Below are 27,102 nucleotides of genomic sequence, written 5' to 3'. Positions count from 1 at the left end.
AACATTATCTGATGAATTCGCTTTAGAAAGGGGCACAAGACAGGGATGTTTTCTCTCCTCCCTCCTGTTTGTACTTAGGTTGGCATTTATTGTCATGAATCTTGCCCTGAAGGCAGCTCTGTAGGGTTGTCACTAACTGGTACAGCCACAAAGTCATAACCCTAACCCTAACCTTAACCACACCGCTAACCCTAATGCCTAACCCTAACCTTAAATTAAGACCAAAAAGCACATTTTTGTTTGCATGAAATGTTACAATATAACCAATTTTGACTTTTCAGCTGGCCCATCAAGCTGAAATCGCTCAGTTCTGCCTCCAGGGCAAGATTCATGACAATAAATGTCAACCTGCTGTTTGCACTGGCAATTGAACCGCTTGCAGAAAGAATTAGACAGGACCCAAACGTAACAGGTATCGGTATTGGTAAGCATGAATATCAACTAAATGTATTTGCGGACGATCTCCTGATATACCTGACATACCTGATATTTTCAGAATACTCTAAAATCTCAGGATATAAAAACCAACCCCTATGGAATAATCCTTGGATATCTTTTCAGAATTCACTGATAAATTGCCCAACGTGGAAAACCAAAGGCACAGAAACCGTAAATGACTTGGTAATGATTTCCATGACAGAATTAAAAAGCAAGTTTGAACAGACTAATATAGAGATTTTCAAATACTTGCAACTTAAAAGTTTTATATCACAAAATGTTGATCTGAAATCTATTTGAGTCCAAAAATGAAACTCGTATGATAGGTAAGATATGCAAAGATTGCAGAGAGCCTATCCAACTGACAATCTCTGAGAAAAAAATATTGGAACCAAGATCTAAAAAGAACTGATATTGGCACAAGATGGAGGTAGTGTTGGAACTAATAACTAATGAGATTACAGTTAATGAGAATGTATGCATAGTCCAGTATAAACAAATGTATAGAATTGATGATACAAGAGACAAAATTCACAAATTCTACAGCACAACGACAGAGTCGTGTCTTAATTGTAAAACTAGCAAAGACTCAATAACTCACACCTCCTTGGAGTGCTGTAAAGTCCAAAAAGTTATGGTCGGCGGTAGAAAGCTGGCTATAAGTTTTGCAATTTAAGTTGACTTTTAATCCATCTATCTGCATTTTTCAAGACATGTCATATGAATGTGCGGTGAGATACCTAATGCGTTGGTTAATTATTTGAGAAAAATGTTTTACTTCAAAACTGGAAATATAATGATCCTCCTTCGTTTAAGCGGCAATCAGCAGTGGAAACAATAACAAAGCGTTCCCCCCCCCCCCACCCCTTGTTTCGGTAAAAAGCTGAGTGATTGGGCTGATTAAATGTAACCACTCTCAAATTCATAGACAGAGCTATGGATGCAAGGACTGACCATCCATGATATCAAACTAGTTTTAACCATGTTTTGGGGCTATAGAGTGATTGTTTACACGTACTTTGTTTGCAGACATTGGAGTAAAACAAGCTTCTATTTTGGGTTCTGATGGGGTATGACAGTTGAACTAAGCACTTGATGCATTTATAAGTTATACTCTTCAAGAATCAATTTTTGTATTTATTAGTGCTCCCCAAGGCAGCGGCTGCTCTTCCTGGGGTCCAAACACATTAAGGCACTTACATCACACATAAAACAAAAGATAAAACAGTACATCATTATTACACCACTGTGTATATACAATACAAAATGTATAATACCACCATACAACAATATTACAATGTACGTATGTGTAGAGTGCATGTTGTAGCGTGTGTCTGTATACGTGTGTCTTTACCTGTGTGTATGTATCTCTCTTCACAGTCCCCGCTGTTCCATAAGATGTATTTTTTATCATGTAAAAAATCTGATTCTATTGCTTGCATCAGTTTACTGATGTGGAATACAGTTCCATGTGGTCTTGGTTCTATGTAGTACTGTGCACCTCCCGTAGTCTGTTCTTGACTTGGGGACTGTGAAGAGACCTCTGGAGGCATGTCTTGTGGGGTATGCATGGGTATCTGAGCTGTGTGCTAGTAGTTTAAACAGACTCCTCAGTGCACTCAGCATGTCAACACTTCTTACAAAAACAAGTGGTGATGAAGTCAATCTCTCCTCCACTTTGAGCCAGGAGAGATTTACTTGCATATTGTCAACGTTAGCTCTCCGTGTACATTTAAGGGGCAGGCGTGCTGTCCTGTTCTGAGCCAATTGTAGTTTTCCAAGGTCCCTCTTTTTGGCACCTGACCACACGACTGAACAGTAGTCCAGGTGCGATGAAACTAGGGCCGTAGGACCTGCCTTTGTTGATAGTGTTTTTAAGAAGGCAGAGAAGCACTTTATTATGGACAGACTTCTCCCCATTTGAGCTACTATTGTATCAACATGTTTTGACCATGACAGTTTACAATCCAGTGTTACTCTAAATCAAATTGAATTTGTAACATGCGCCGAATACAACAGTAGACCTTACAGTGAAATGCTTACTTACAAGCCCTTAACCAACAATGCAGTTTTAAGAAAAAAAAAGTGTTAAGAAAGTATTTACTAAAATAAACTGAAGTGAAAAAAATAAAAAAGAATAAGAAGACATTTATTTTTCAATAACTAATAATTAAGGAGCAACAGTAAAATAGCGAGGCTATATACAGGGGGTACCGGTACAGAGTCAATGTGCGGGGGTACCGGTTAGTCGAGGTAACTGAGGTAATATGTACATGTAGGTAGAGGTAAAGTGACTATGCATGGCTAATAAACAGAGAGTAGTAGCAGTGTAAAAATGGGGTGTGTGGTGGGGATAATGCAAATAGTTTGGGTAGCCATTTGATTAACTGTTCAGCAGTCTTATGGCTTGGGGGTAGAAGCTATTAAGAAGCCTTTTGGACCTAGACCTGGTGCTCCAGTACCGCTTGCCGTGCGCAAGCAGAGAGAACAGTCAATCATTAGGGTGGCTGGAGTCCTTGGCAATTTGTTGGGCCTTCCTCTGACACCGCCTGGTATAGAGGTCCTGGATGGCAGGAAGCTTGGCCCCAGTGATGTACTGGGCCATATGCACTAGCGTCTGTAGTGCCTTGCGGTCGGAGGCCGAGCAATTGCCATACCAGGTGGTGATGCAACCAGTCAGGATGCAGCTGTAGAACTTTTTGAGGATCTGAGGACCCAAATCTTTTCAGTCTTTTGAGGGGGAATAGGTGTTATCATGCCCTCTTCACGAACAGTTTAGTCACATCAACTTGCTCAATTTCCACATGATTCATTACAGTATTTAGTTGAGGTTTAGGGTCTGGTGAATGATTTGTCCCAAATACAATGCTTTTAGTTTTTGAAATATTTAGGACTAACTTATTACTTGCCACCCATTCTGAAACTAACTGCAGCTCTTTGTTAAGTGTTGCAGTGATTTCACTAACTGTAGTAGCTGATGTGTATAGTGTTGAGTCATCCGCATACATAGACACACTGGCTTTACTCAAAGCGGCATGTCAGTAGTAACGTTTGAAAAAGTAAGAGGCCTAGACAGCTGCCCTGGGGAATTCCTGATTCTACCTATATTATGTTGGAGGCTTCCATTAAAGAACACCCTCTGTGTTCTGTTAGACATTTAACTCTTTATCCACAATATAGTAAGGGGTGTAAATCCATAACACATAAGTTTTTCCAGCAGCAGACTATGATCGATAATGGCAAAAGCAGCACTGAAGTCTACCAAAACAGTTCCCACAATCATTTCATTATCAATTTCTTTCAGCCAATCATCAGTCATTTGGGTAAGTGCCGTGCTTGTTGAATGTGATCTGTTGTCAATTTGTTTACAGTAAAATAGCATTGTATCTGGTCAAACACAATTTTTCCAAAAGTTTAAACAGGCTGATTGTTTGGCTATTGGAGCCAGTAAAGGGGGCTTTACTATTCTTGGGTAGATGTTCTATCCAAGTTGTCAGACCCCGGTGGCTTGTCATTGTTGATAAACAACAATATTTTTTTCACATCTTCCACACTCACTTTGTGGAACTCAAATGACAATGTTTGTCTTTCATAATTGTATCAGTTATACTTGGATGTGTAGTGTCTGCGTTTGTTGTTGTCATGCTAATCTTGCCAATGAAAAAAATCAATAAAGTAATTGGCAATATCAGTGGGTTTTGTGATGAATGAGCCATCTGATTCAATTAATAATGGAGCTGAGTTTGCCTTTTTGCCCAACATTTAATGTAAGGTGCTTCACAGTTTTTACTATCATTCTTTATATCATTTATCTTTGTTTCATAGTATAGTTTCTTATTTTTATTCAGTTTAGTCACGTGATTTCTCAATTTGCAGTTTGTTTGCCAATTGGTTGTGCAGCCAGACTTATTTGCCATTCCTCTTGACTCATCCCTCTCAACCATAACATTTTACAATTCCTCATCAATCCACGGGGATTTAACACTATTTACAGTCATTTTTTTAATGTGTGCATGCTTATTAGTAACTGGAATAAGCAATTTCATAAATGTGTGAAGTGTAGCGTCTGGTTGCTCCTCATTACACACTACAAAACAGCAAATATTCTTTACATCATCAACATAAGAATCACAACAAAACTTATTTTATGACCTCTTATACACTATATTAGGCCCAGCCTTTGGGACCTTGGTTTTCCTAGATTGGCTACTATATTGTGATCTCTACATCTGATGGATTTGGATACTGCTTTAAAGCAAATGTCTGCAGCATTAGTAAAGATATGATCAATACATGTTGATGATTTCATTCCTGTGCTGTTTGTAAATACCCTGGTAGGTTGACTGACAACCTGAATCAGGTTACAGGTACTGGTTACAGTTTGAAGCTTTTTCTTGAGTGGGCAGATTGATGAAAGCCAGTCAATATTTAAATCACCCAGAAAATATACGTCTCTGTTGATATCACATACATTATCAAGCATTTCACACATATTATCCAGAAACTGAATGTTAGCACTTGGTGGTTTATAGCAGCTTCCCATTTAATTGGCTTTAGGTGAGGCAGATGAACCTGAAGCCATGTTACTTCAACAGTATTTAACATGAGATCCTCTCTAAGTTTTACAGGAATGTCGTTCTGTTTCTGTATTTTCTGTAGCCAAGATGATTCGGATGGACTCTATCATTACTGTAGAATATCTTCTGTTTCCAGAAGGTGTCAAAAGTGAATTGTAAAAGTGATTACACCAGAGACCTACAGTAATATTTTAGCCGGCCCAACGATGGTAAAATAATTGGCTGCTTTTTGAAATCTTTCGGTGCTAGAATCAATTCTTTAAAGTACATTTTCAGAAGTTCTGAGCTAGCCCTCCTAATGTCGTTTCACCCGACATGGAATACAACAGCGTCAGCTTCCGGCAACTGTCGTAGAATGGTTGTAAGCAGCCGTGTAATGTCCTGTACCCGTGCCCCAGGATAGCACAGGGTTTTTGCCCCGGGAATCATGATGTTCCTTACGATAGAACTGCCGATGATGAAAGCTGCTGCTGAAGAGGTCAGGCTGTTCTTTCGCCATGAGTGGTTTCGCAAACTCCTCGAGGACAGAGGAGTTTGCCCGATGGACCCGAGCCAGCAGTAGTATCCATGGTGGGTGATGAATGACCCGGAGTCTCAAGACAGCCTCACTGTCTGTTGAATGTGGGAGCTCTGAGGATCTGAACCAGAGGTAGAAGCCATCGGTGAGGGATCCAGAACAGAGGGCGAAGGCGCATGTACCTCCGGGTACCTTCGAAGCCCCCAGGGAGGAAGTCGCCGAAGTCTCTGGATCCAGGGCGGTGAAGCTGTTTCTAGTCTGTGTCCGGTCCGGGCTTAACATCTCCAAGGAAGCCCCCCTTTCCAGAGGATGCTGTTTTTGATTTCCACGGCGAGTGACATACAGTACATTCGGAAAGTATTCAGACCACTTCCCTTTTTCCACATTCTGTTACGTTACAGCCTTATTCTAAAATGGATTAAATTATATTTTTTCCCTCATCAATTTACATACAATACCCAATAATGACAAAGAGAAAACTGTTTTTTATTAAATATAAAAAACAGAAATACCTTATTCGCAAAAGTATTCAGACCCTTTGCTATGAGACTCGAAATAGAGCTCAGGTTCATCCTGTTTCCATTGGTCATCCTTGAGATGTTTCTACAATTGATTGACCACCTGTGGTAAATTCAATTGATTGGACATGATTTGGAAAGGAACACAACTGTCTATATAAGGTCCCACAGTTGACAGCGCATGTCAGAGCAAAAACCAAGCCATGAGGTTGAAGGAATTTTTACGTAGAGCTCCGATACAGGATTGTGTCGAGGCACAAAACCAAAACATTTCTGCAGCAGTGAAGGTCCCCAAGAACACAGTGGTCTCCATCATTCTTAAATGTAAGACGTTTGGAACCACCAAGACTCTTCCTATAGCTGGCCCCTCTCAGCCAAACTGAGCTATTTGGGGAGAATGGCCTTGGTCGGGGAGGTGACCATGAACCCGATGGTCACTCTGAAAAAGCTCCAGAGTTCTTCTGTGGAGATGGGAGAACTTTCCAGAAGGATAACCATCTCTGCAACACCACCAATCAGGCCTTTATGGCAGAGTGACCAGACGGAAGCCACTCCTCAGTAAAAGGCACATGACTGTTTGCTTGGAGGACTCTGACCATGAGAAACAAGATTCTCTGATCTGATGAAACCAAGATTAAACACTTTGACCTGAATGCAAAGTGTGACGTCTGGAGGAAACCTGGCACCATCCCTACGGTGAAGCATGGTGGTGGCAGCATCATGCTGTGGGGATGTTTTTCAGTGGCAGATACTGGAAGACTAGTCAGGATCGAGGGAAAGATGAACAGAGCAAAGTACAGAGAGATCCTTTTTTTGTATTTTTTTAACACCCGTTTTCTCCCCAATTTCTATCTTGTCTCATCGCTGCAACTCCCCAACTGCCTCGGGAGGCGAAGGCCGAGTCATGCGTCCTCCGAAACATGACCACCAAACCGCACTTCTTAACACTCGCCGGCTTAACCCGGAAGCCAGCCCTATGGGACTCCCGATCACGGCCGGTTGTGATAAAGCACGGGATCGAACCCGGGTCTGTAGTGGCGCAATCTAGCATTGAGATGCAGTGCCATAGAACGCTGCGCACTCGGGAGGCCCCAGTACAGAGAGATCCTTGATGAAAACCTGCTACAGTGCGCTCAGGACCTCAGACTGGGGCGAAGGTTCACCTTCCAACCCTAAGCACACAGCCAAAGACAATGCAGGAGTGGCTGAAACGAACTGCAGCTCTTTGTTAAGTCTCTGAATTCTGTGACCCGTTTAAAAATAAAAATTAAATTATTTCACCTTTATTTAACCAGGTAGGCTAGTTGAGAACAAGTTCTCATTTGCAACTGCGACCTGGCCAAGATAAAGCATAGCAGTGTGAACAGACAACACAGAGTTACACATGGAGTAAACAATTAACAAGTCAATAACACAGTAGAAAAAAAGAGAGTCTATATACATTGTGTGCAAAAGGCATGAGGAGTTAGGCGAATAGTTACAATTTTGCAGATTAACACGAGTGATAAATGATCAGATGGTCATGTACAGGTAGAGATATTGGTGTGCAAAAGAGCAGAGCCGTAGTTTTCCCTGATCTGGTAACCTAACCAGATAAAAATCCAGAACTTATACGGTATGACTTGATTAATCTGTTGTTAAAACGGCTATGATGTGGGTTTTTTTTAAAGCTAGAAAATCTCATGTCCTTCTGGAGGATGCAAACCCTGTCAAACTGCAGAAAACTTGTACTTGTTGATATTAATTATATTTTAAAGGACTAGAGGAATTTCTTATACACAGACACAGAAAAAGCAACATGATTGGACAATAAAACTCACAGGGCTGAGCTAGCTTTATGCAGATTTGCATCATGTAGTCCTGCCCTATGCAACTGTAAGCCTAATAAAAAAAATGTACTCACAGTCTGTTATTTTGTTTATTCATTAATTCTAGTTAATAATTGTGGATCAAAAAAGTCTAGGTAGCCTAGTCAGCCTGAGTTTGAATACAAATCAAATGGATCCCATTCACGTTTTCTCACAAACAAATGGGCTATAAATACACAACGTTACTGCTTCGTTTACCCTGGCCAGAGGGACAGGGTGCATAGTAGGCTAGACTATGCAACTGCTGTTGCTAGTAGCTTTCAGTTGATCAGACTGAAAAATAGTCTAGTTTCCATGCAATACAGCATGTCAGATCGCTTGTGTTTAGGTATCTAGGCTGCTACATCTATGTAAGAGCTTTTGCTTGTGTCTGTCGGGAGTGATGTGTTATCGCGCTAGCTAAATAAATATCGGAGGAAAGTGGAGAGCAAGCCTTGAGTTCTGTGCGACCTGAGATTTCTGTGAATCTGATTGCTCAAGACACACAGAGAGCCTACTAATTGTGCGCGAGTTGACAAATGATGAGGCAGATCAGTCTAAAAAAACAGTACTTTGCACTGCTTTTTGAAGCTTTGCGTCAATATATTTTACAAAAGTAAATCAAAAGTGGTGTCACACCTGATTGAAAAGTGCTGTGGCAAATGTCGCCTCGCCACACGCTTTCCGGCAGGCCTGGGTCTATAGGTCTATTCTTTCTCATTCAGTACACTATGGTGTCTGAGCTTCAGTTATGAAAGGGCCTACAACAGAGATGTTCGGTTACCTCTGGTTTTATTTTCTACCTGTCAGTTAATGGATTCATGTTTGGCCTGAGAGTCTGAATCAGAGAAAATTAAGGTCATCCTCAGGGGCCATGGCCATTGTCTCCAGAGTCCAGACAGCTACGTCATTCTGACACGTCTAACATCCCTGAGACAATAGGGCCATGGGGGGTGAATAGACTTCTGACCCGGTCTGCAGACATTGATATCAGGTGCTAAGGTGGCAGGCAATTGTGACTAGCTAGCCCACGCGTGACTAGCTTAAAGGTCAGGTAGAACTCTTATGAATGATTGAGGTGAACATTGCTCTTGTGTTGCTGACTCGCTGTGTTTTTCTCCAGAGGTTAAACTACTGTGACTATCTAGCCTTGAGTTGTGACTTGCCTACAGGTAGACTCCTATGAATGATTGAGGGGATCCATTGGTCCTCTGTGGCTGATTTGCTGTGTTTTCTCGCCAGATGCTAAGGTGACTATAGCTACTGTGACTGTAGTCTTCTCATAGCTGCTGAGGCTGGCCAGCGAGACTACTGTGACTATTGGCTAGGCCAAAGGTACATTATTGATTGATTGCTCCTATGTGACTCACTGTGTTTCCCTCTAGATGTGGAGCAGAAGGAGGAGGAGGGAGTGGATGCAATCAAGAACGAGGTACGTCATCCACTGTCTTCATTCTGCTGTGTTCTGTGTTACGTCGTCAGTCAATCAATGACTCGGTCTCTGTAGGTGTGTCGATTCTCCACTCTTCTCGTGAAGTGTGCACTTGTACAGTTTCTTAGCTTCTGGCATGGATTTAACAATGGTGGAAACGCCCTCCAGTGAATGCTTACATCAAGTCTATGCTTGATGGGGAGTGTTGAAGTAGAGGCTCCTGGAAGAGGGTGTAGCCTCAGTCAGGGCCTTCGTTAGGACGGACCGCATGTTAGGTGATGGTGATGCTGGACTAGGGGGAAGGTTTCCTTTAGTAGATGATTTGTATAACATCACGACCTCTTGGACTTGTGAAATGGTACCTAATGGAGTATAGATCTGACATATCAAATACACTTTGGTGCTCAGTCCGACACGGAAGGTCCTCGCGTTAGTCGATGGCGTCAAGCAGGCTCGCCACGCCAGGCGGCGATTGGTTGAGACTGTAGCGGGTTGCCACGGCTCTGGAAGAGACAGTTTGTGCTCCTTGCTGTTTGACCAATTGCACATTGTCTGCATTGGGCTACAGTTTTGTGAACGAGTCATCATCTCTTTTTGGAGCACACACCTCATCCCTCCACACCCCAAAAAGAAAAATAGCAAAGAATTGCTACTCCGCCTTGCTAGCTGCCGTATTAGCCAGCAGTTTCAGCAGTGATAGCATGAAACTTTGCTTGCGTCATCTTCCTCCTCTGCAAACATGCAACATCTTAGCAGAGCAAACAAACATCAAACTAATACGTTAGTTCATTTCTTTATTTTGGTTTTCTTCTTTGTATCCCTTTAAACAGGGAGTTGGAGGCCCTGGGACAGGCAGGCTGCGTGGCTCCGTCAGTCTGCGTCAGAGGCCCATTCCCAGAGTAACCTTCCAGGCCGGTGACCCATATTACATTAGCAAGAGGACCAGGGAGGAGTGGCTGGCTAAATGGAAGATGGAGGTGAGTACAGTGCCACCCACCGGCTGGCTGTCTCGCCACTGTCTCTGGCAGGCTTTGACTCTTAGGGGTGCCCAAACTGCCCATTGTGTCTTGGGGATGATTGTGTGGGCTCTAGAGCTGACCACAAAGATTTTTTATGGGGATGATTGGTTCCCAGTCCTCTCTAGCCATCCTGTTATTCAAACCTGGTCTCAGGGACTACAGATGGTTCAGAGCTGCCTGTCTGTTAGTGTTAGCAAGAGTCCAATAGACAGGGCATTCATAGCCGAGTGAACCAGTATTTGTTGGGTGCTTTCACAGCCAAGTGTATTTGATGGGTCATTTGATTTATCATAGAGGTACCATTTATTTCATTGGCTTTGTAGGGTGTTTGAGTCTCCTGGAGTTTCCTTCCTGTCTTTGTAGGGCCTACTTCAGTGCACCATTGTCGACCAATGATAAATGACCACTAATTGTTGTTGCTCACTCGGGTTTTCTGTTGCCTCAGTTTAGTTCCCACTATACAGCCCAAAGTCACGTTATAGTCATGGTCCAAGCTGTGAACTTGCCCCAGTCAGAGACTAATCTAGCCTCCACCTAAATCCAAACTCATTTTAAGTTTATTTGCCATGTAATAAGCTAATTGTGAATCTTACTCACCAGTAAGAATCTAAACTAAGGAGAGCGAACCAATAAGATAATTTACAAGATCATTCTTACCACATTTGCACACACTGCATATAGATTTTTTTCTATTGTGTTATTGACTGTACGTTTACATATCTATATATAGGGCAAATATCAATCTAGAACAGGATCATCTATTTTGAATGCAATTTGAATGGAGTTGACGGAGAGATAGAAAGACTGCCAGAGTGCTAGCACATGCAATGATAGGCTGTTTCAAAACTCTGCATCTGCAATAAAACAATCTTTACCATTAACAAACAAGGTGACCCCCAAAAAGCCAGATGGAGATGGGTAAATTAGATGCGCATTTGATCTTTATATTACTGTAGCATAGGCTATGCTGCAGCAAATGTAGGCCTGAAAAAGAGTTACCATGATGAGATGATTGGTCTACGTGCGTTGTGAACTGCGCTCCGTACCGAGATGGTCTGTCCCCACCCTGAGCGTTGATTCATCAAGCCAGATTTAAACATCGCATGTCATTTAACAGTTCCATTTCACGCCACGCTGTTCATATAAATAATTTAGTATAATTGACCGGTTCCTCGCGGTTATTTATCTCGGGAGAAGAGAGTTGCTTTGGGCAGTAAACGTCGGTGGGTCTCAGTAGCCGGGTTCCCGCCATTCAACCCTAATCTACACTGATTGAAGTGGTTTTAACAGGTGACATCAGTAAGGGATCATAAGCTTTCTCCTGGATTCACCTGGTCAGTCTATGTAAATGGGAAGAGCAGGTGTTCCTAATGTTTTGTACACTCAGTGTAGTTAATATTGCAGTTGTGTGGTACACCCCTATAATAGGCTATTGCATTTGTATTTATTTAAACATGCCTCCTCCTGAATGTGACTACACAGCATCCTACTAACCTGATGTGACAATGTGCTTTACAGCTTGTTCAGGTTGTGTGTTTCAGATCATTCATAACTCCCGAAACGATATGTCGTAAATCCTCGTAAATGTCTGTCTCTCTCTCGCTCTCTCAATTCAATTCGGGGCTTTATTGGAATGGGAAACATATGTTTACATTGCCAAAGCAAGTGAAATAGAAAGTAAATAAATAAATAAAAATGAACACTAAACATTGCACTCACAAAAGTTCCAAAGGAATAGAGACATTTCAAATGTCATATTTTGGCAATATACGGTGTTGTAACGATGTGCAAATAGTTCAAGTACAAAAGGGAAAATAAATAAACATAAATATGGGTTGTATTTACAATGGTGTTTGTTCTTCACTCTCTCTCTCTCTCTCTCTCTCCTCTCTCCTCCTTCACATCAGGAACATGTAGTGATTTGTGTGATTTCATTTCAGATCATTCATAACTCTTTCCATAAACAATATGTCATAAATCCTTGTAAATGTATCCTTGTAAATCACTCTCTCTCTCTCAATCTCTCTCTCTTGCTCATTTTCTTTCTCTCTTTCTTTCTTTCTTTCTTTCTTTCTCTCTCTCTCTCTCTCTCTCTCTCTCTCTCTCTCTCTCTCTCTATCTCAGGCTCTCTGTCTCTTTCTCTCTCTCTGTTTCTCTCTCCCTCCCTTCTCCCCTCTCTGTTTCTCCCTCCCTCCCTCCCTCCCTCCCTCCCTCCCTCCCTTCTTCATGTCAGGAACATGTAGTGAGACTCACTGTTACATAATGAGTGGCTGTGTCCATGGCAACAAGATCGGGCCTACCATTCTGTATCCTCCCCCCTCCAGTACTCAGTTCTGCCATTGGAGCAGGCTTGGGGAGAACCCATAAAAGTGTCTGGTGGGGGGAAATATTGGCAAATTAGCAGGACATGCTGGGGTCTCACAAGTGAACCGCTGTAAAGAACCAGAGAAACAGGCAGCTGGGTCTAGGCAACTCAGAGGCTGTTTTTCTTTCACATAAAGGATTTAAAAATCACAAGATGACATAAGAGGACACTGCACATAAATATGCATGTGTAAAAATAAATAGTCAGTGTTTTGTTATTGAGATATAATAATATAATTATAATGATATAATTCCAAAAGGATGCATTTGTAGTGGTGGCATTGCAGCCCTGTGCTCAGGATTTAACAGAGAAGGTAAAGAAGCTTGCTGGTTTTGACTGTGTTGTTGCTGCTGGGGACAGGGCATCAGGTTCACTGTGCTGCTAGAGCTGACGGGGGAAGGAGGAGGAGAGGAAGAGGAGATTTTTTAACTGAAAGGGTTAGCTTAAAGGGGAAGAATCCCTTTCTGCTCTCTTCTTCCGCTTTCGCAGAGAGAGAGCGAGAGAAACGATCCCTCGTTTTATGTGCCTTTCGTTGTGTTACAGTGAGTGGACTTTTCTCTCCTTCCTCCCACCCCTCATTCTTCTCCTAACCCCTCCCCCAGCCTCAGCTATGGAAATGAACTCTGTGAAGATGAGGTTTGCTGCAAATTTCCAGCCCTGCTTGCAAGACAGCCTCTTGGCTCTCCGCCAACATTTTGCAAATCCTCTCTAGCCAACCAGAATTCCTGTCGGCAGTCACCTGACCCTGAATTCCCAGACAAAGAAATGTTCATGCTTCTTTCTCTTCTTTTTTTTGAGCGATCTCCTCTACCCCGAGTGGGGGGTAAAAAATTGCAGCTCTACATTGGATTAAAAGGGTCGTGTGTTGGCGTGTATGGGTATGTGCATTGCATTATTTGTTCGATAACATGGTGGTGGTTAGTGTGCATGAGAGATTAGCCCGCGTACAGCGAGGGGAATATGCTGATTTAAGGTATTTCCACTAGAGACCATCTGCTCTCCCTCGGCAGCTTAAAGGGAAACCGTCACTTAGAAAAAGGAAAGTGAGAGCACAGTGATTTGTAGAAGTGCTGAGAAAAAGTGCTCATGCTTGAAAAAAAAAAGTTTTTTGAGACGGGAAGAACGTGATCCAGAGCGGTGTTTTGTGCAGAAGGTGTTTCCTGTTTAACAGCAGTGGCACTAAGAGTTATTTCTGTTTTAACAGCAGTGGCAGTAAGAGTTATTTCTGTTTTAACAGCAGTGGCAGTAAGAGTTAGTTATTTCTGTTTTAACAGCAGTGGCAGTAAGAGTTAGTTATTTCTGTTTTAACAACAGTGGCAGTAAGAGTTAATTATTTCTGTTTTAACAACAGTGGCAGTAAGAGTTGGTTATTTCTGTTTTAACAGCAGTGGCAGTAATAGTTAGTTATTTCTGTTTTAACAGCAGTGGCAGTAAGAGTTAGTTATTTCTGTTTTAACAACAGTGGCAGTAAGAGTTGGTTATGTCTGTTTTAACAGCAGTGGCAATAAGAGTTAGTTATTTCTGTTTTAACAGCAGTGGCAGTAAGAGTTAGTTATTTCTGTTTTAACAGCAGTGGCAGTAAGAGTTAGTTATTTCTGTTTTAACAGCAGTGGCAGTAAGAGTTAGTTATTTCTGTTTTAACAGCAGTGGCAATAAGAGTTAGTTATTTCTGTTTTAACAGCAGTGGCAGTAAGAGTTAGTTATTTCTGTTTTAACAGCAGTGGCAGTAAGAGTTAGTTATTTCTGTTTTAACAGCAGTGGCAGTAAGAGTTAGTTATTTCTGTTTTAACAGCAGTGGCAGTAAGAGTTAGTTATTTCTGTTTTAACAGCAGTGGCAGTAAGAGTTAGTTATTTCTGTTTTAACAGCAGTGGCAGTAAGAGTTGGTTATGTCTGTTTTAACAGCAGTGGCAATAAGAGTTAGTTATTTCTGTTTTAACAACAGTGGCAGTAAGAGTTAGTTATTTCTGTTTTAACAGCAGTGGCAGTAAGAGTTAGTTATTTCTGTTTAACACCAATGGCAGTAAGAGTTATTTCTGTTTAACAGCAGTAGCATTAAGAGTTAGTTATTTCTGTTTAACACCAATGGCAGTAAGAGTTATGTATTACTGTACATGTTATATCACTTGTGTTAGTCTTTTTTTCTGTTTAGATAAGCTACATGCTTATACAATACATTGAATGTGTATGTACACGATCACACATCCATTATAGATTTGAATAGTTATACGTACGTTATACATGTTCTGACAAATAGTTTGCAGCTGGGAAGTTTTGATTGTGGCGGTTGAATAACTGAACCGGCTGAACTGGGAGAAAGTTCACTACTAGGCCCCACCCCCCATCCCATGTGTTATCAGTGGTTAATTTACTCTTAAAACACACCAGAATAACACTTTTCTAATCACCTTCTTTGTTGTAGACTGTTGTAATTCTATAGATCTATAGAATTGTGTATGGATTTTTATTTTTTTACAGATTAATCGCATACTTTAATACTTTACATGGTAAAATGTCTTCATGGAAACTCCTTTTCAGATGATTAAAAGCTTTTCAAGTTATTTCTAAAGCCATTTAACCAAGCTCCTCAGGAGGCAGTTTTAAGAATGCCACTTGTGGATTCATAGCGAACTATGTTTATATATTCATGACTGACCCTGTAATATTCCTAATTGTCTCCTAAGAGGACCTAATACAATGGGGACCAGGTGGCGTCTTTTTGGATGTGTGACCCGCTGTGTGTGTGGAGGGGGGGGGGGGGGGGGGGGGGGGGCTCTGCGTGTGCGCATGCAAAGACCCCCGGTCAGTAATAAAAATACACAGCCATTGTCGGGCATAATGGCAAAGATCTGAGCTAATGAATTCTATTGCCACATTGCTACACGTGGTTCTGCTCTCTTAATCTGTGTGTGGAGGCATTTTAAGGGGTTCAATTCCGGCCTGAAAGCAGCTTTCAAAGATGGTTGTGTCTATTGCGTTGCAAATACAAAACCCAGACTGTCATATAGTAGTATACAGATAGATATAATTCCACAAGACAATGTGCAGTTGTGTAGGGAGGACGTTGTGTGAGACAAATGACTAGGTCAGCCCTTTAGTTATTTCATCTGGTAACACTAGACACGAAGCTGCTCTTATGCCTTTGTAGTAACACTGTAGTTACTTCAGTAATACCATAGCCCTTGGTATATGTAAGAAAGCATAGCCATTGGTGTACAGTACACATACATGGAAACTGTAACAGAGCCAGTCTATGAATGAGTGGCAGTTCTTATTGCCTGACTTTGCAGTCTATCACCATGTAGTTGCGCTGGGGGGTGTCATGGTGTACAGAACTACAGGGACGTGAGAAGTTTCCCTTCTATTGTGTCCTCGACATGTCCACAGTCAGGAAGTCAGTCAGAGGAATGGAAGGCTTTTTCATCATTAAACTAACCCATATTGCAATCACACCCAGGTACAGACAGTACACTGAACAAAAATATAAAATGTTGGTCCCAGGTTTCGTGAACTGAAATAGAAGATCCCAGAAATGTTGTGCACAAATGTGTATTTCATCCCTGTTAGTGAGCATTTCTCATTTGCCAAGATAATCCATTCACCTGACAGGTCTGGCATATGAAGAAGCTGATTAAACGGCATGATCATTACACAGGTGCACCTCGTGCTGGGGACAATAAAAGGACACTCTAAAATCTGCTGTTTTGTCACGCAACAGAATGTTGTCTCAAGTTTTGAGGGATCGTGCAATTGTTATGCTGACTGAAATAATTGCATGTTCATTTCTCTACCATAAGCTGCCTCCAACGTTGTTTTAGAGAATTTGGCAGTACGTCCAACCGGCCTCACAACCGTAGACCACATGTATGGCGTTGTGTGGTTGAGCGGTTTGCTGATGTCAACGTTATGAACAGTGTGTCCCATGGTGGTGTGGGGTTATGGTAGTGGCAGGCGTAAGCTACGGACAATGAACACAATTTAATTGTTTCGATGGTAATTTGAATGCACAGAGATACCGTGACGAAATCCTGAGGCCCATTGTGCCATTCATCCGCTGCCATCACATCACGTTTAGGCATGATAATGCTCGGTCCCATGTCGCAAGGATCTGTACACAATTCCTGGAAGTTGAAAATGCCCCAGTTCTTCCATGGCCTGCATACTCACCAGACATGTCACCCATTGACAGTAGTGGAGAAGGTGGACAGTTAAGTTCCTCGGCGTACCCATCACAGACAAACTGAAATGGTCCACCCACACAGACAATGTGGTGAAGAAGGCACAACAGCGCCTCTTCAACCCCTGACAAACTTTTATAGATGCACAATTGAGAGCATCCTGTCGGGCCGTATCACCGCCTGGTACGGAAACTGCACCGCCCACAACCGTAAGGCTCTCCAGAGGGTAGTGAGGTCTGCACAACGCATCACCTCCAGGACACCTAACCGCCCGATGTCACAGGAAGGCCATAAAGATCATCAAGCACAACAACCACCCGAGCCACTGCCTGTTCACCCCGCTACCATCCAGAAGGTGAGGTCAGTACAGGTGCATCAAAGCTGGGACCGAGAGACTGAAAAACAGCTTCTATCTCAAGGCCATCAGACTGCTAAACAGAAATGACTAACTCAGAGAGGTTGCTGCCCTACATTGAGACTCACTAGTCACTTTAAACAATGACACTTTAATAATGTTTACATATCTTACATTACTCATATGTATATACTGTATCTTATATCAACTATTGCATCTTGCCTATGCCGCTCGGCCATCGGTCATCCATGTATTTATATGTACATATTCTTATTCCATCCCTTTAGATTTGTGTGTATTAGGTAGTTGTTGGGAAATTGTTAGATTACTTGTAATAAATTCTCACCCATCTACACACAATACCCCATAATGACAAAGTGAAAACATGTTTTTAGAAATGTTTTCAAATGTATCAAATGAAATACAGAAATGTGTAATTTACATAAGTATTTACACCCCTGAGTCAATCAATACATGTTAGAATCACCGGCAGTGATTACAGCTGTGAGTCTTTCTGGGTAAATCTCTAGGAGCTTTGTACACCTGTATTGTACAATATTTGCCCCTTATTATTTTCGAAGTTCTTCAATCTCTGTCAACTTGGTTGTTGATCATTGCCAGACAACCATTTTCAAGTCTTGCCATAGATTTTCAAGCAAATGTAATCGGCCACTCAGGAACATTCACTGTCTTCTTGGTAAGCGACTCCAGTGTAAAGTTGGCCTTGTGTTTTAGGTTGTTGTCCTGCTGAAAGGCAAATTAATCTCTCAGTGTCTGGTAGAAAGCAGACTGAACCAGGTTTTCCTCTAGGATTTTGTCTGTGCTTAGCCCCACTCTGTACATTTTTTTATCCTGAAAAACTCCCTAGTCCTTAACGATTACAAGCATACCCATATCATGATGCAGCCACCACTCTGCTTGAAAATATGGAGAGGTACTCAGGAATTAGTTCTATTGGATTTGCCCAAACAAAACACATTGTATTCAGGACAAAAAGTGAGTTGCTTTGCCACATTTTTTGCAATATTACTTTAGTGCCTTGTTGGAACAGGAATCATGTTTTGGAATATTTTAAATTTTGTCCAGGCTATCTTCTTTTCACTCTGTCATTTTGGTTAGTATTGTAGAGTAACTACGATGTTACAATGTAATCCTCAGTTCTCCTATCACAGCCATTAAACGTTGTAAGTTATGTAAGTGCTCGACTGAGGGACCTTCCAGATAATTGTATGTGTGGGGTACAGAGATGAGGTAGTCATAAAAAAAAATCATGTTAAACACCATTATTGCACATAGTCCATGCAACTTATTATGTGACTTGTTAAGAAAATGTTTACTCCTGAACCTATTTAGGCTTGCCATAACAAAGGATTTGAATACTTATTGACTCAAGACATTTTAGTTTTCCAGTTTTTATTAATTTGTAAAAAATGGCTAAATACGTAATTCCACTTTGATATTATGGGGGTGACAAAAAGGCCAGCGACAAAATAAATCTTAATTTAATCCGTTTTAAATTCAGGCGGTAACACAACAACATGTGGGAAAAGACAAGGAGTGTGAATACTTCCTGAAGTCGCTGTAGGTGCTGCTAGCTGGTATTTCTGAGGTTGTCAGTGGCAGCGTGTCTAGATGATAAATACTGCCTTGTCTCTTCTCTCTACTACCTCCTTTGCTCTAGAGAGCCCGTCTTGCAGGCTGCCTGCCTGGTGTAGCTGCACTCATACGAGAGAGAGGCCCTCAAAAGGGGGCATTTACAACTGGGGGAAAAGGCCAGAGACAGATATCTGGTTCTTATAGCCCCTGTACTCTACTCCTCCCCCACCAGACTTTGGTAGAGTCAGTTTTCCATTGATTTTGAAGATAAATAACCCACTAGCAGCAACCCGGAGAGAGCAGTTACTCCCCCAAACTTGCCAAAATGACCACCACATTAGGCTACAGGATTTTCCTCACTTTCTTTGAAATCCACCCTGAACTTACTGACCCTTATTTTACTTGTAAGATGGGGGAGAATTACAGGAGGGTAGAATGAGCCAATTGGAAGCTGGGGATGATTAGGTGGCCATGATGGTGTGAGGGCCAGATTGGGAATTTAGCCAGGACACCGGGGTTAACACCCCTACTCTTACGTCAAGTGCCATGGGATCTTGAGCGACAACAGTGAGTCAGGAATCCCATTTTAACATCCCATCCGATAGACAGCATCATATGCAGGGCAATGTCCCCTTCACTGCCCTGGGGATCTCCTTAGACCAGAGTGCCCCCTACTGGACCTACAACACCATTTCCAGCAGCATCTGGTCTCCCGACCAGGACCGACCCTGCATAGCTTCAGAGGAAAGCCAGCAGTGGGCTACAGGGTGGTATGCTTACTTACTGTCCCACCAGATGGCCTACTACATTAGCAATGAGTCTGAACCGATTGAACTTAGATACTTTTACATTTTTTTCCCTTTGATTAGCAGAGTTTCCTTTGTTGTGCCAAATTGTAAACACAGTAGAGTTGTATTAACAGATTTGACTTGGCATGAATGCTCTTGGCACCAACTCAATTCTTTGGCTGCACAAGACCATGTAGTAAAACTTTATCACTGTAAATAGATCGTAGATTGAGATTTTATTTGAATCAATTTGTTTGAATCAGAATGTTCTGTTCCGAAGTTTGTTGAATCCGTGTTTGAATCAGTGTGTTTGATTCAGAAGTTTGTTTGAATCAGTGTTTGATTCAGATGCTCTGCTCATCCCCTGACTCATGTGTTCATCAAAACATAGTAAAAAAGTTAATTATATCATAGTTAGAAAAAAACAGTGTTTTTACAAGCAAACACCTTTTCTCTCCTATACACACCTCATCCCCGGCTGCCTGCATTCTAGGAGCTAAGCCAACTCTAACACATATGGTTGAGGAGGGCTTTGAACCGGGCAGTCGTCCACTACTTCTACTCTACAGAAGATATTTATAAACTAGAGTAGAGCCTCTTGATTGAACACCACATGTTTCTGCTCTGCCCCACTGGCCCTCCCCATGCCCTCCCACCCTCACCCCCTCGGGGCCTACTGTATGGAGGGCGAGAGGCACAGCGAGACCGCTGAGATGGGGGTTTAGGGTTTGTTCCCAGCCCTCTCCTCTCCCTCCTCTGCACCCTACCCCTCTACACACACACACACACACACTTGCGTGTGAGAGAAACCTGAGAAAGATTTTGGACCAGAGCGATGGAATGAGTGCAGCTGTGAAGGGCATTCACGTGTGTGTGTGTGTGTGTGTGTGTGTGTGTGTGTGTGTGTGTATATGAGAGTGAGAGAGAGAAACCGAGAGAGACAGACTACAGTAGGATGAGTGCAGCTGTTGGGGATTTAGTGTGAGAGGCTTAAGTCATGTCTAGGTCCGGCCTGCCCGTCCTCTGTGTGTTTGACCTAATGTTTCAGTGTTAGGTACCACAAACCCAGTGAACTCTTCCTCTACTGCCAGGAGCCACTAGCTACACAGATAACGTTTGGTTTAGGTATTGGTTCGTAGATAGCAGTTCTCTCGACACGACAGGAAGTACACCATGCGTTTGAACAGTCGCTAGCGAACAGTCGCTAGTGCTGGATACTGAAGTATTTTGGATTCCTTTTACCTTCATACAGGTTAGCATAATGTTTACACAGGATGTATGTACCCTGTACAAAAATATAAAACGCTACATGCAACAATTTCAAAGACTTTACAGTTCATATAAGGAAATCGGTCAATTGAAATAAATAAATTAGGGCCAAATCTATGGATTGCACATGACTGGGAATACAGATATGCATCTGTTGGTCACAGATCAGAAAACCAGTCAGTATCCGCTGTGAATACCATTTGCCTCATGCAGCGCGACACATCTCCTTCGCATTGAGATGATCAGGCTGTTGATTGTGGCTTGTGGAATGTTGTCCCACTCCTCTTCAATGGCTGTGCGAAGTTTCTGGTTAATGGCGGGAACTGGAACACGCTGTCGTACACGTAGATCCAGAGCATCCCAAACATGCTCAATGGGTGACATGTCTGGTGAGTACGCAGGCCATGGAAAAACTGGGACTTTTTCATCTTCCAGGAATTGTGTACAGATCCTTGCGACATGGGGCCGTGCATTATCATACTGAAACATGAGGTGATGGCAGCAGATGAATGGCATGACAATGGGCCTCAGGATCTCGTATCTCTGTGCTTTCAAATTGCCATCAATGAAATGCTATTGTGTTCATTGTCCGTAGTTCATGTTTTCCCATACCATAACCCCACCGCTACCATGGGGCACTCTGTTCACAACGTTGACATTAGCAAACCCCTGGCCCACACGACGCCATACACTCTCTGCCATCTGCCTGGTACATTTGAAACCCAGGATTCATCCATGAAGAGCCGAACTGCAGTCAGGTCAAGACCCTGGTGAGGATGACGATCATGCAGATGAGCTTCCCTGAGACAGTTTCTGACAGTTTGTGCAAAAATTATTTGCTTGTGCAAACCCACAGTTTCATCAGCTGTCCGGGTGGTTGGTCTCAGACAATCCCGCAGGTGAAGAAGCCAGATGTGGAGGTCCTGGGCTGGTGTGGTTACACGTGGTCTGCGGATGTGAGGCTAGTTGGATGTACTGCCAAATTCTCTAAAGCGACGTTGGTGGCGGCTTATGGTAGAGAAATGGACATGAAATTCTCTGCCAACAGCTCTGGTGGACATTCCTGCAGTCAGCATGCCAATTGCATGCTCCCTCAACTTTAGACATCTGTGGCATTGTGTAGTGCGACAAAACTTCACATTTTAGAGTGGCCTTTTATAGTCCCCAGCACAAGGTGCACCTGTGTAATGACCATACTGTTTAATCATCTTCTTGATATGCCACATCTGACAGGTGGATGGATTATCTTGGCAAAGGAGAAGTGGTCAGTAACAGGGATGTAAACAAATTTGTGCACAACATTTTTGAAAAATTATATTTTTGTGCGTATGGAACATTTCTGGGAACTTTTGTTTCAGCTCATGAAACATGGGACCAACACGTTACATGTTGTGTTTAGTTTATGTTTTTGTTCAGTATAAAATACATTAAGAAATGTGTTTCATTACATGGGTTATTGTCAGAAGATTTCTGATTGACATTACTCCACGAGAGTATTTTAAATGTGCTGAACTGTACATGGCGATCCCTTTGTAGCTTAGTGTGTAGGGCATGGCACTTACAATGTCAGAGTTGTGGATTCGTTTCAAACTTGGCCACCCATACAAATAATGTATGTACTGACACACAGATCCTATTAAATAGAAAGTGGTTCCTATATGTAATTCTGTGCACACACTACACTCTTAGAAAAAACTACACTACACTCTTTGACTGTCCCCATAGGAGAACCCTTTTTGGTTCCAGGTTGAACCCTTTTGCGTTCCATGTACAACCCTTTCCACAGAGTGTTCTACATGGAACCCAAATGGGTTCTACCTGGAACCAAAAATGGTTCTACCTGGAACCAAGAAGGCTTCTACTATGGGGTAGCCAAAGGACCATTTTGGAACCCTTTTTTCTAAGAATGTACTGTAAGTAACTTTGGATAAACGTATCTGCTAAATGGAATACATATTATATTAGATTGACATCTCCCCTGCCTGGGGTCTATCTGAGTATGTTTCAGGCAGAGAGAACTGACCTCTCCTTTTCCTCTGTGGTGTTTCAGGCAGAGAAAACTGACCTCTCCTTTTCCTCTGTGGTGTTTCAGGCAGAGAGAACTGACCTCTCCTTTTCCTCTGTGGTGTTTCAGGCAGAGAAAAAGGCCCTGCTGGTGTCAGTGATGAACGCAATGGAGGACCATGAGGAGATGGAGCCTGAGCCACAACAGAAAGAAGAAGTGTCAGTAATCACACACAACCAACAACAGCAGCAGCAGCAGCAACAACAACAACAACAACAGCAGCCCACGGACCCAGCGTCCCCGACGGTGGCCACCACACCTGAACCTGTCGCCATGGCAGGAGGTGACAAGACATCACCCAAGACAGCTGATACTGAGCCTGAGTACGAGGTAAACACAAGACAAGCACAATGACGTTTTCCACATTTTGTTACGTCACAGCCTTATTCTAAAAAATAAATCCTCATCAATCTACACACAATACCCCATAATGACGAAGCAAAAAAAATATTTTTTTAATTGCAAATTTATAAAAACGATTTAAAACTGGATTATCACATTTACATAAGTATTCAGACCCTTTACTCAGTACTTTGTTGAACTGCCTTGGCAGTGATTACAGCCTTGATTCTTGGGTATGATGCTACTAGCTTGGCGCACCTTTATTTGGGGAGTTTCTCCCAGATCCTCTCAAGGTCTGTTAGGTTGGATGGGGAGAATCGCTGCACAGCTATTTTCTAGTCTCTCCAGAGATGTTCAATCGGGTTCAAGTCCGGTCTATGGCTGGGCCACTCAAGGACGTTCAGAGACTTGTCCCGAAGCCACTCCTGCGTTGTCTTGGCTGTGTGCTTGGTGTCGTTGTCCTGTTGTAAGGTGTTCCTTCACCCCAGTCTGAGGTCCTGAGCACTCTGGACTAGGTTTTCATCAGGGATTTCTCTGTACTTTGCGCCATTCATCTTTCCTTCGATCCTGACTAGTGTCCCAGTCCCTGCCGCTGAAAAATATCCCTACAGCATGATTCTGACACCACCATGCTTCACCGTAGGGATGGTGCCAGGTTTCCTCCAGACGTGACGCTTGGCATTCAGGCCAAAGAGTTCAATCTTGGTTTCTTCAGACCAGAACATTTTGTTTCTCATGGTCTGAGAGTCCTTTAGGTGCCTTTTGGCAAACTCCAAGCGGGCTGTCATTTGCCTTTTACTGAGGACTGGCTTCTGTCTGGCCACTCTACCATAAAGGCCTGATTGGTGGAATGCTGCAGAGATGGCTGTCCTTCTGGAAGTTTCTCCCATTTCCACAGAGTAAATCTGGAGCTCTGTCAGAGTGCCCATTTGGTTTTTGGCTGGGCGGCCAGCTCCTAGGAAGAGTCTTGGTGGTTCCAAACTTCATCCATTTAAGAATGATGGAGGCCACTGTGTTCTTGGGGACCTTCATTGCTGCAGAAATATTTTGGTACCCTTCCTCAGATCTGTCCCTTGACACAATCCTGTCTCGGAGCTCTACGGACAATTCCTTGGAACTCATGACTTGGTTTTTGCTCTGACATGCACTGTCAATGGTGGGACCTTATATAGACAGGTGTGTGCCTTTCCAAATTTTATCCAATCAATTGAATTTACCACATGTGGACTCCAAGTTGTAAACATGTCAAGGATGATCAGTGGAAACAGGATGCACCTGAGCTCAAATTCGAGTTTTGAGCTCGGGTCTGAAATACTTATGTAAATAAGGTATTTCTGTTTTTTAAAATTTGTAATACATTTGCTAAAAAACTGTTTTCTCTTTGTCATTATGGGGTATTGTGTGTAGATTGACAAGGAACATTTTCTATTTAATCAAAAAATGTGTTATAACTTAACCTTTATTTAACTAGGCAAGTCAGTATGTATATGTGATGATCTCATCCCTGTAGGACGGGCGTGGTTTCAGCATTGGGGAGCTGGTGTGGGGGAAGCTGAGGGGGTTCTCCTGGTGTTGTTGCTTACTGTTGCTGTTGTCTTGTAGGATGGGCGTGGTTTCAGCATTGGGGAGCTGGTGTGGGGGAAGCTGAGGGGGTTCTCCTGGTGGCCTGGTCGTATTGTCTCCTGGTGGATGACCGGACGCAGCCGAGCTGCCGAGGGGACACGATGGGTCATGTGGTTCGGCGATGGAAAATTCTCTGTGGTGAGGAAAAACTGTAAAACAGCACACCACTGTTGTGTTTAGTAGGCACCAAACATATGAAAACAGAATGGAACTGGGAAGGACTACCTGGATTAATTGTCCAATAAGGAATAGTCATTTATGGTTTCCGTTTTAAAATATTTTGCTACCATGTGCCCTACTGAACACGGCCCATTAAAACTGAATTTTCTGTTCCACCAATGAAAACAAACGAAATTGAGACATTTCTAAGTTCAGTTGTTCGTCTGTGCCTACTCTTTTCCTACAGGTGTGTGTAGAGAAACTGTTGCCTTTGAGTTCCTTCTCCAACGCCTTCCACCAGCCCACCTACAGCAAGCAGCCCATGTATAAGAAAGCCATCTATGAGGTGCTTCAGGTAAAGTACTGGGCTAAGTTTCATTATGGCTCGTTTGCAGCGTTCGGTCAAGTCCCCGTTCAATCACAGCGGGCTAAACTGTTTGAAACTACGTCATTACAACCAGTTCACAACTAGAACTGTATTGGAATCTGTTTTTAATGGTTGTAATTGGATTGCGATAATGTCATGTAAACCAGCTTTGTGTGCTGAAAGATACTGCTAGTCAGCACCTTTCAAAATGATAGACTGTTGAAAAAGGGCCTCAAGTCCTCTAAAATTGCTCCGAGAAGCTCTGCTCGGTAGTAATGATTGATGCTGATAATACCTGCTGAGTGGACAAAACGTTAGGAACAGCTGCTCTTTCCATGACTTAGACTGACCAGGTGAATCCAGGTGAAAGCTATGATCCCTTATTGATGTTACTTCAATCAGTGTAGATGAAGGGGAGGAGACATATTTAAAGAAGGATTTTTAAGCCTTGAGACTTTTGAGACGTGGATTGTGTATGTGTGCCATTCAGAGGGTGAATGGGAAATACAAAATATTGAAGTGCCTTTGAACCGGGTTTGGTAGTAGGTGCCAGGTGCACCGGTTAGTGTCAAGAACTGCAACGCTGCTGGGGTTTTTCACGCTCTACAGTTTCCCGTGTGTATCAAGAATAGTCCACCACCCAAAGGACATCCAGCCAACTTGACACAAGTGGGGAAGCAATGGAGTCAACATGTGACAGCATCCCCGTGGAAGGATTTTGTAGAGTCCACGCCCCAACAAATTGGGGGCCGGTCTGATGGGAAAAAGGGGGTGTAACTCGATATTAGAACAGTGTTCCTAATGTTTTGAACACTCAGTGTATTTTCGTACATTCACCTCCAAAAATGATTGGCATCCTTGATAAAGAGCAAAAAAAGACTGTATAATTTAAATACGGAATAGTATGTGATCAAAAAATATATAAAAGTATGTTCTATTTTACTAATAAAATGACTCGGGGGGGGGGGGTGAAAGAGATGTTGTTTTATAATGTATTTTCTCAGCAGGATAGGTGTCAAAATGATTGGCACCCCTATTATCAATACTTTGTGCATCCTCCCCGTGCGAGGATTACGGCACTGAGCTTTTGTTCTATAATGTGTTATGAGATTGGAGAACACATTGGAAGGGATCTTAGACCAGTCCTCCAAAACACAATCTTCCCAGATCCTTGATATCCTTTGTCTGCACTTGTGGACGGCCCTCTTCAATTCAAACCCACAGGTTTTCAATGGAGTTCAAGTCCGGGAAACTGATTTGGCAATTTTTTTTTTAGATTTTTGTGGTCTGTTAACCATTTCTTTCTGGATTTTGATGAGCTCCATTGAAAACCTGTGGGTTTGAAATGAAGAGGGCCGTCCATAAGGGATCTGGAATGATTGTGTATGGAGGACTGGTCTAAGATCACTCCCAATGTGTTCTCCAACTCATAAAACATTTTAGAAAAATACTCAGTGCCGTTATCCTTGCAAGGGGAGAGTGCCGGAGTATTGAAAACAGGGGTGCCAATCATTTTGACCCCTATTCTTTTTGAGAGACAAAAGGTATGACTTGTTAAGTATAAAAGTATTAAATAATATAATTTCAAAATTAGCATACAATACAGATAAGTGTTTCTATTATTTGTTTTCTATAGTCATTTTTGCTCA

At 42.5% G+C, this 27,102-nt stretch overlaps 1 protein-coding gene across 15 annotated transcripts in view; it reads left to right on the top strand.

The window, feature by feature from the left end:
- The window catches only part of LOC110497603 (DNA (cytosine-5)-methyltransferase 3A), a 68,622-nt gene that overhangs the window by 28,405 nt on the left and 13,115 nt on the right, over window positions 1-27,102 (top strand). For 4 of the 15 annotated variants that reach the window (XM_090210881.1, XM_090210878.1, XM_090210880.1 and 1 more), the window contains exons 5-9: window positions 9,283-9,329; window positions 10,160-10,306; window positions 23,032-23,292; window positions 24,907-25,065; window positions 25,334-25,441. In XM_090210881.1, the coding sequence (XP_090067007.1) occupies window positions 9,283-9,329; window positions 10,160-10,306; window positions 23,032-23,292; window positions 24,907-25,065; window positions 25,334-25,441 (722 nt within the window). The other 11 variants (XM_090210885.1, XM_090210883.1, XM_090210884.1 and 8 more) reach the window with 4 other exon arrangements.

Source organism: Oncorhynchus mykiss, chromosome 19 (genome assembly GCF_057628025.1).
Source record: "Oncorhynchus mykiss isolate SJ-2025 chromosome 19, ASM5762802v1, whole genome shotgun sequence".
NCBI lineage: Eukaryota > Metazoa > Chordata > Actinopteri > Salmoniformes > Salmonidae > Oncorhynchus > Oncorhynchus mykiss.
Note: the sequence above shows the minus strand (reverse complement) of the source record. Positions and strands in the feature narration are given on the sequence as shown.